The sequence below is a fragment of the Mastigoproctus giganteus genome, chromosome 2 (genome assembly GCF_048544385.1).
Source record: "Mastigoproctus giganteus isolate SK-2022 chromosome 2, ASM4854438v1, whole genome shotgun sequence".
In the NCBI taxonomy this organism is placed as follows: domain Eukaryota; kingdom Metazoa; phylum Arthropoda; class Arachnida; order Uropygi; family Thelyphonidae; genus Mastigoproctus; species Mastigoproctus giganteus.
Genome location: NC_143576.1, coordinates 155,327,611 through 155,338,174, shown reverse-complemented (window position 1 = coordinate 155,338,174; position 10,564 = coordinate 155,327,611). Strand labels below are relative to the sequence as shown.

The window sequence follows — 10,564 nt, the reverse complement described above, 5'->3', positions numbered from 1 at the left end:
AAATTAGAAGGCTTTAGGTACAGGTGACTACCGCTATAAATTAGGATTTAGAACGAAATCGATTCAATCAAATTGTAATCGTAAAAACATAATTTAATAGAAGCGTGCATGAAATTCGAAGAATGTGTTTAACATTTTATAGATTCATTTGTTTCAAATAAGACTATAACATCGTTTATGGAAATAAGAATACCTTCAGCAGAAGTAGCTGAGAATTGCAATTAGACCTTGAGTTTTGTCAAAATATTTCCTTAACCATCCACAAAATCTTTAGAAATATGCCTTGCAGGAAATAATCATAATTTTGGTGGTATTAATGTTTGATATGCGAAATTACTTCTGGACAATTTATTACGTCAATGGCACTGTTCAAATGAGACAATCAGATTGTAAGTTAACGCGTAAAACAAAAGTCAAGATGTCATTCAGCAAGCATATTACAATGGGTATATAGCCAATGTATACATCACGCATATAATCGATTATTTTGGCCTTTGGGCCATATATTGCATTACAGATTCACTATTTTTAGCATTAAATGATTGTTGAATTTAAATTTTTAATACATAACTGAAATAGCAGGTGCTGCAATCGGTCATGGGTTTTAATAAAAAAAATTAAAAGAAGCTCTGAATTTCATTATGCATTAATCTTATTATAACGTTAACCTATTTAGATGGCATGTCTTTCTAAAAGCCTCACCTTTTTAGTTTTATACATATCAAACTAATTTCTTTCTCCTCTTGAATAATTTAGAGATACTTCGATCTTCTCTATAAAATGTTTATATCTAATAATTTAGGTGAGAATTAACAACAGCCCATTCTCAACATAACTTTGTGTTTGCCGTATAAGGCCTGTTTTACTATCTGGTTAGAGCGAGTGTCTTATTTTGTCTGAAATGTCTGGACATGAGTGGTAGGTGAACGCAATATATATAATTCTTTTGTTGTAGCAAACAGTTCGTTTCTTATATACACCTCTGATGACCATAGATTATTAGGAAAAATCGCAACCCTGTCTATGGGTTAGAACACATAATTTTTCCATCTCTGCCTTTCTTCATGAGACTCAAGTCCTGGATATTATCCAGTAGATTTTTTTGAATGGTGTGTATTTTAGTGGCATCAACATCCTTCTTCAACTCCTCCATATCTCTTTTCAGCTTGGCTCGTCGGTTCTGGAACCACGTGATCACTTGGGCGTTTGTCAAACCTAGTGACTGCGCAATCTCGTCTCGATCTGCCGGAGAAAGATACTTTTGATACAAGAACCTTTTCTCCAATTCAAATATTTGATGATTTGTGAAAGCCGTTCTTGATTTCCGCTTTTTCTTCGGCTGTTGTCTGTTGTTGAAGAGATTTAGATGATCCCTCGAAGATTCTGAAAACAAGGAAAAATATGAGGAATTCAGTATTAAGTAAATAATCTATTATTAATTCCATAGTAATTAAATAAAAGGTAAATGCTAGTTTTGAGAACAAACGGTTTGGTAAATACAGCAAAAATTATGGTGCTAGGTCATAAGTCCCCCATGTCAAAATCAGCAGTGATCATGGACCAAACAAACTCTTCTGTGGAGACTTACGAGATTCCCTATCCTCCATGACAGTCCGGAGTTTTTGTCACTTGTCACGCCTTTGGCGGTGTGTTGTTTCGAATCCCGTTGGATACTGAAGAAATGTTTAAAGGTCTCGTCAGTCGATGTTGTGTAGTTGGCTAATTTAAAGCAGAAGGAGAATGTGTGCCTCTGGGAGATATTCCGAGGGTTTCAGACGGAATATATTTAATTTTGTTATTGTAAAACTTATCTTGTTCAATTGCCATTCATAGGTGTGTGTAGTTAAATTAGTAATCGACTCCACTTTTGTATCCCACATCAAGATTTAGGGATTCATGCAACAACAGACATATGCGATAAACCATATGAACTAATGCATTATGACCAAAGGATTCGATTAGCCCAAAGGGGGTAGCGAAAAGTCAACGCTATTCGCAAATTCGAGCAATTGAAATGGCCATGACAGAACTGATCACGAATAACACAATTGCTTTAGTAACGCTGACTGTGTATATCAAAGAGACTTCTATGAAGATAAACTCAGTAGTTCGTAAGGCTTGTTTTCTTTATTATGCAGCCAGCTCTGGAACTTTCGAAATGCGTTGTATTCGCGCAAAATAAGTGGAAAATAAGAACAACAAAACAAGAATTCTTAACAAGAAAGCTTATGTTTAGAATGATTTAAGTTGACATAGTTTCACAAATGATAAAACATCAAAAATTAACCATGTGCTAAGTGTGTGTTAAGCGCTAATGTAATTAAGGCTATGAGGCATCAATATATCGTCTGCAGTTGCGTGTATTTTGTAATTGCTGTTTGCCAGACAAAGTCCAATTTCCCTGGGATGGAAAAAACATGCACTCTCTCCTGAGACTGAATAATTCAGCCACGTTATAAAAAGAGCCCATAAAAGTTCCCCCATCATTGACAGGATTCGAATTCGGGCATTTTCCACCGGTGTGTGAGGACAGTGATAATAACCACTGTGCTACTCACAGGAGGGGGGAGGGGAAGCGACCTCTGTTCCCGAACTCTCCTCTTCTTCCCTTTGTCAAATTTATGATATTTGAGAAAGTGAAGAAGAGGGACAGGATAACGAATATCATAAATAATTTATAAATTGATACGGAACAGCAAACAACTAATATGAAAAGGTTTATTCCAGAAACTGAATGAGACATGGGTTGCGGTTGGAGTGCATCGACCATCAATTGCCATTCGTCCGTTAAAGCTCTGGTTTGAATCGTCACAGTCAATGAAGTTTAGGAAGGAAACTACCGGACAAAAAATCGTTAGGCAATGTTTAAAGAATAAAACAAAATAAGGTGTTTCTATGCATTCTGCCAATTACACATGAATTAACTCTCTGATGAATGTCCTAAGTGCGGCAGAGTTGTCATTTGCGAATAAAACTCGCTCAAGGCCAACATTAAAACAGCGATTATGGGTCGCAAATTGTCGTCTGTAGTGATTATAATTTACGTTGTCACAACGCCTGATAAATTCTTACGCTTCCTGTCATTAGGACCTTTATTACTGTCGGATTTTCCCTTAGAGCTCAGTTGGCGTGGAAGACGCACGCCTTGTCCTTGTGTCTTTTTCCGAGATATTCGACAATAGATAATAAAATTGTTTATTTCTTTCCATCTGGTTTCTTTCAGTCATCATCGATATACTAGTAATAAGAAAAACTATATAAATCGCAATTTTGGGAACACAAACTAGTTTTAATAAAAAAACAAATATTAAACCTTATACTATATTAGTTGTAATGCTGTATTTTTAACCTGCCGAGTGGGGAGGTACAAGTAATAGCGGTCCAGTACATTTGGGTGCTTGAAGGCTCTCTTGACGCTTGATCCCATTGCTCTCTTGATGCTCAATAGCTCTCTCCTCACTCTGAATAGTCGCATTTCTTCGTCGGATGTTTGTTTTTACATAAACTTAAATATGATTTACATCGAATGAAAGCGAAACAAATAGTTCATCTATTCCAGTTGACGAATATATCATAACAACCTACGTTATGCACTATATAATCAAAAGCATTGGGACACCATAGGATAGTACGAGTATTAAAATAACGATTGGTAATATCATAGAATAACTGATTTAATTGATACTGAAGGGGGAGTAGAAAGGAGACGAGGAAGCCGCATATTTTGAAAAAAAAAGGGGACCTCAGAACGATCGAACGTGTTGATAAACAATCGCCATTGCAGTTGCCCAAAAATCACTCCGGTGGTCCAACAGCGTAGTGGATTGTGGTTGTGATTATCATACAAAGCTTATTGCAGCAGAATGGTTTCATGAAAACTGCTGCGCATAAACCCTTGATCACAAAAACTAACGGTTGTAATGATGCTGTCCTAGAGATATTGGACAATGGACGAGTAGAAATGCATTCTCATGCAAGAATCTTGGTTTGGTTTGGTGACAGCCAGACACAAACTGACTGCATCGTCTCAATTGTGAGATGCGTTGGTAGAAATATGTTGTGGCGATCCTTTTCGGTGTTGGGCGGCTGATTTTTGTAGACTGTATAATAAAGGGATTGACTTATAGTGATATTTTAGACACCGCTGCAATTCTTGCGCTGGTGGAATTTTACGGATTATACATGTTTCAGCAGGAGTGGAATAAATGTTTGCCCGTTTGAAGAGAACACTGTGCCATGCTACCACCGGAATGGCGGACTTAGATCCCTATTAACTCCTCTGAGCATCCTTGGAATAAATTGGAGTGGTTTTTGTTGTTTGTATGTCGCATATGCATTGATATATGAGGCCGTATTGTACTGTGTATTGTTCATGGTCCGATTTTCAGGTTGTTTGGATGAAAAACGTGAATAATTCGCAGGGAAAAGAACTATTCCCCTTTATCTAGGCAGTAGTTAGCCATCTCAAGTAGAGATGGCTAACTATAGCTGCTATTGAGGAAGTCATTATGAATCTTTCCTCTCTCTGATGGGATTATAACACAGCTCTCTCTCTAACACTTAGTGAAATTACTATACTGTCCTAGAGGACATTTTGGGATGCGTGTGCTGATCTCAATACGAATAATGAATTTCCAAGTTAAAAGATTTCGTCAGTGAGGGATGTTTCCATTAAAACTGTCCAAAAATTAGAGAGTTAGTGTATTTCCCAATTTAACGATTGTTTTGTGATTAGGCTGCTTCAAAACTGTATGCAACTATAGTAATAAGTTGTTATTAGTATAGCCATATAGTGCAAGGAAGCTTTGGTTATGAACTCCTAGAAAATTAACAGTGCAAATCTAACATACGTCACTTTCATTCGATAGTTTAGAATTTGTCTAAATGCTGATTTTAAGTACTAGTTTTTAGAACTAAAGACTCTAACTACGAAAATTTTAGACTAATGTACAAGTTAGTTCATTGCTAAATTGTTTGAAGCGAAGATAATTCGCATGCAGATGATGTTTCAGTCGTAAGCTGACATCTTGGTCAATTCCTTGGTACCCACATTAAGATGCCAAGACTATTGTAGAAAAAGGAACGCTAAATATACCACGAAACTCACGCGGCAAATTAACTACAGTCAGGTTTATACTTGGCGAGGTGCGATTCTGCTACCCGAGTACCAAAATGTCTCAATATTCAAAATGGAACGAAATGATGAAGTCGTTAATTTTTCGCATTAGTTTCGTGTTATGTTTAGATCTCGGAGACTTTTATGGAAGTGGGCCCTCCCTAGTTCAACATGTTAATGCTCCATCCCGTACAACCAGGTTTCAGGAAAACGAAGTCCAGCAATTCGCCTGTCCAGAACCAAGTAGAATATGTATTTGGGACTAACTGGAACACTGTACCAGCATGCAACCAATATGTCACTCTTCTACAGTTGAGCTGGCAGTTGCACTGAAGGAGAAATGAACACTAATTTTTGCGGTTTGTCACGATTGGCCAAAGATGGACCTAAACCTTTTTAATGTGTTCATTAAAACTTGTTTTTTTTTTTTTTTTTTTTTTCAAAAGTGATGGCGTATGAATACTTTTGCTATGGAATGTATATCCCTTCAATTGTTTTCATGTTGTGACTTGCGATATGCGAATAATTCTGTTCATTTTTACTTCTGTGTACGAGTATTTATTTTTAAGGAATAGCTAATACCAACTTCTTTTTTTCTCTTCTTAGAAGAGAAAACTTAAATGAGAAGAAAAAAAATAAATGATTTTCAACCTTCATTTTTTTTTCTTCAGGGAAATGATATCTTTGCCGAATTTGTCACCCATTTTTTAGACTTTAGTAGCTTCGAATGAATAATAAATCTTAAAGATATAAAAAGACACGCCACTATTAATCATTAATGAAAATGTTCTGCCTTTTATTGGCCTGATTAACCAAGACTTCCGTAACTTCTTGATACAAAATGCTTGGTATAAAAACGTCAGTAGGAATTGAAAGTCACAAATTCATTGAAAGTAACAAAATTCCTTTATCTTTCTTTGCATTTTGGTATCGTAAAAGCTTTGACATCGCGCAGAAATCCTTTGGAGTAGGGCTTCGGAAAATATTTCCAATCCACGCCATATACTCGTCAGCAAGACAAACCATGGGGTCACTTCATCGTGTGATGAGTTTGAATGCAAATAATCAGTTGCGTGACCTGTGGAAGGTCATAAATCATACAGAAACATATTCCACTACTCTCCAAAACAGACGAAGCGGGCTGTCAGCGGTCTAAGATTCATCGCAGGAGGCAGACAATTCTCAAACAGCCGTAGTGAATTAATGGTGGCAATTCAGCGCGAGGTAAGTTAATTGAAGCCATACCGCTCGTCCATATGTGATCGACACACCGGACACTTTGCAAAAAAATGTTTTAGAACTTCGATCATATCCTGGTGGTTTTGGTTACCTAATCGAAGTAGTATTTCGCTGGAATTTCAACTGGAACATGAACTAAACTCAACTCAAGTTGGAGATTTTTAAGGAAGAGCTGCAGACTACTGCAGAAACAGATTTTCCTTCTTGTTTATTCTCACTTTTGCATGTAGAACCCAGTCGCAGTCTTTAAAGATGTTGCTCGCGTACTTGCATGGTATGTTTCGAGCATTTTTTGTAAAGAACTTTGACCAGTTTTCTATTGACTTGCCAAGGCAGTTTTTCAAATACATTCTGTAAATTAAAATCCATGTTTTGGTTGGGAAGGATATTGGCATGTAGTATATTTAATTCGCAATATGCGTTGGTTATGTTGGTAATTGTGCCGTTGCGCAATAATCTATGTACGATTTATAATACTAAGTTTAACATCATGAAGTGTACAGAAACATTTATATAAAATTTAATTTTTATGTAAATAACATTATCATAAAAATATTTTATTTATAAGTATTGTATTTAGTTAATTAACTTAGGTGATTACATTAAACTCCGGGGATTTGTGAATGAAAAGAATTTCTAGAATAAAAAATGTCACTCTAAAATGTCCCTCGGCAAGTTGGGTTGGATAACAGCTCGTGGTGGTTTATCTGTGTATTGATTTACGCATAATCTCAAACTAGTAATTAACCTGTGCTTTTTAGCAGTAATTCTCATTTTGAGGACAACTATAACTTAGGGGGCGAATAACGCACAAATTCGCTTCTGTAGATAAAAGCTATTTGGGTTATTTTGGTCGTTGATTTAACATTGTCCAAGAAAAGTGTCAGCGCCTCTCCAGTAACCTTTTCTGAAATTAGATACGGGGACTTTGAATTGCCTCTTATATACTGCGATAATGGTTGCACCGAAATTTTTTTTTTACCAACCCACTCATCTCCGTATCAGAGAAAGAAAGAGTGATGAGATTACTGAACCGTGATAGTGTCAGGGAACAGAATGACACACACACACGCTGAACAAAAACCACGTGAATGAATGTCGGTATAATAGTTAAATTGACTCTTGGGTGGAACTCTTCTGCAATAAAGAAGGAAGAAGTTACCATAAAAGTGGTTCGTGAGATCCATGGTTTGGGCACATCCATGCTCACGCTTAGTTTATTCTCTAAACCAGCCGGATTTAGTCGCGTTCCGTCTGTGGGTGGGTGGGGGAGTGTGTGCGTGCGCGCGCGTCCTCTTGCAGTTTTGTTTATTTCTCTGGATGGTCGAACCGTCTGTGTTTAAAAGCTTCACACTCATTGTATGCGCGCGCCTAGAAATGTATGGGAGGGGGGCTTCCTGTAGACACCTTTTATCTTCGGCGGTGTCCCCCCCACCGTCCTCACCTTTGAACGCTGTTGCCAGCAAGAACTCACCATAGTGTTTATTGTAGGTAACCGGCAATTATTTGGTCCTTTCCGTGCGCTTTAACTTGCAACATAAGGGTAGGTGTTGCCATGTAGGGATGCCTGACACTACAGTGTTCGAGAGGGAGGTGTTCGCTTCCCCTAAAATGAGTGCTTTATGGTGAACTGTATCCTGTCGTGAGTTTGTGCGATTTGCACCTTTTGATGTTTCCTCAGTTCTTCAAATTCATGTCTGAATGCACAAGCTTTAGAGTACCATAAAACGAAGGCTCTGCTGTTTGCCAACAAATAGTGTGGTGAATTAGAGAGCACAAATTACAAGTAAATGTGTAGTGGGATAACTGGAATGGCTCCAGCTAACGTGTTTCAGCAATGGCTATTAAATTTATATCTTGTAAAAAAGCTATAAATGCTAAGCAGTTTGGAAGCCAAGTTGGGTGTTTGTTTATTATAGTTGGTAGCGAGAATCGTGGTTATAATTGCCAAGTAAAGCAGTTATTATATTTGCTCGCGCTTTCCATAATCCCCACAGTCGCCGAATCTTCGTATGTGACAACTAAATATAATAAATAAGATAAATTTTCTGTTCGCCTACCAAGAGACATTGTCCAGGAGAGTTAAAGATTGTACCAATTACCATGGAAAATATATTTTCCATTGTTGTATAAAACTGAGCACGTGGACTCGCTATCAGAACCCTGACCACGCTGCAACGGATGGAAAGTACTTGTTGGGTTCACAATGAAAACGGGCCAAGGAAACACCATTACAATTCATGATGGGGAGGAAAAGCTACAAGCAATGATGGACGGACTTTAAAAAATATTTAAGTGGCAATAAAACTGTAATCAGATGTTGCTTTTAAAACTGCTTCCAGCCAAGGCAAGATTTGTTCGCAACTTTATGATTGATGGTATTTGATGGCTTGTATATTTATTCAGAATGTCTAAAATGATTATTCAGTCATTAAAGAACAAATGAGTTGAAGTATTCGCTTGTTAGCACCAAGAATAAAATCAAACAGGTGTGTCAGAAACGGACACGATCGTTCGCTATTAGATTTTTAAACTCCATAAATTTCCTCTTTATAAAATAATAAAAATCTTTCTTCTCTTCAGTTCTAATCGGAAAATCAGCAAAAGGGATTTCATTGCAGCATCTTATTTGGTGATTGCAGCACATTATGTATATGTTGGCAAATCTGTAATGAATTGCTCGTGGATAGAATGGTTGGTATAATCACCGACCTCCCTATACCGGATGGAAAACACCAGGAATTCTTATGGGCCATTTTCACAACGTGGCTGAGTTAGTCTGTCTCAGGCGAGGGTAGCGTTGTTTTTCTCTCCCGGAAACTCGGGTTTTTCGTTGAGCAAGCAAAAAATTGATAACTGAACACACTCAATTTGCAGATATATACGGCACAACAGGGTTTAATTCTCTGAGGTGCCTCAACCCCAACAGCAAAAACCTTAATGCATTAATCTTTTCCAATGGTAATGTTACTTACTCAAAATGAAGCTTGATTAAAATCTCCTATCCCTTACCCTCAAACTCTACACGTATTTTTCGTGTTTTATATTAACGCAGACCAAATTAATAAATTCATAGCTGTCAAGTTGCCTTCTTTTACGTCATATTAATCGATTGTAATAATTAGCATATCTTCTTTATCTAACGATCTGAGTCTTTCTTGATTGGGCTCCCTCCCCTCCGAAAATATCTAAACGTTATTAATGTTCTTTATAATCAGCTGTTATATTTTCATAGTTTTTAGACATTAAAGAACATAGTGCACTACTAGTGACAATCAGTTATAAACAGACGTGGCACTGTATCAGTTATATAGAAGAAACCAAATTCGAATAGCAAAGCTTAGAAGAAACCATTAAAGTGATAGTGGTCTCTGTTTAATCTTGGCAATTTTGATGACGCACATTATGAGATATTGGGTTGGACTATCGATGATCATTCTTTCAGAATATAGAAGATTTGTACGTTTATAGAAACAAAACGCAAAATCTGGAATATTTCTAAACGTAAAGTTTGTTATATTTATCAGTAGCTTAGAAAGACAGAGAGTGCCTTTGATGTCAATATGGCGAAATTGAGAGAGAACTACTTCCAATGATGTTAATGGCTTCGTAGTTTGGGTGTTGCCGACAATTCTCTATATTAATGGCTGAACTACGTGTGGTGAACTGCTTGGAATCTCACATCCATCTTCACGCATCAGTGTCTGGGTGAGGCAAGTAAAAGGGGTTGGTTCCTATCAAAGCGACAAGGTTTAGTTTTCGCTTCCAAGATAACTCCTGTAAAGAAATCACTTAAGTTTTCGTGTGGTGCGAGTTCTTCACAAACTGCCTACAAAAGGAAGCTACAAATTGCAGTCGCACTCGATTTACTGTGATGTATCACGACAGCCGTAGCTACACCTCTTCAGTGTGAACTGCATTCCCGTCTCTGTCCGCAAATCACTCTCGTAGGCAGAGGACAAACAACGACACACGAATGACGTCTGAGTGCCCACAGAGCGCACAAGTCTTTGTCGTAAAGTCACGAGCGACATCACTGGAAGAAAGGAATAAGCACGGATGTCTCGCGTCGAGAGGAAACACAATTTGCCCTTTGTGTTTCACTGTGGACACTTCGTAAAGGTGCAGTCAAAGTATTTAGTACGGTACTATCGTAAAGCATCGCGTTCTCACACCGTGCCGTGCCTTTTCGATGCCTTCCCATCAAGC

The 10,564-nt window shown here is 37.6% G+C and overlaps 1 protein-coding gene across 1 annotated transcript in view; it reads right to left on the bottom strand.

The window, feature by feature from the left end:
* Window positions 1-807: 807 nt before the first annotated feature.
* The window catches only part of LOC150089677 (transcription factor LBX1-like), a 143,474-nt gene continuing 133,717 nt past the window's right edge, over window positions 808-10,564 (bottom strand). Inside the window, exon 2 of the mRNA XM_090390071.1 lies at window positions 808-1,383. Within this exon, the coding sequence (XP_090246197.1) occupies window positions 1,022-1,383 (362 nt within the window). The 3' untranslated portion in view covers window positions 808-1,021. The remainder of the gene's footprint in view (window positions 1,384-10,564) is intronic.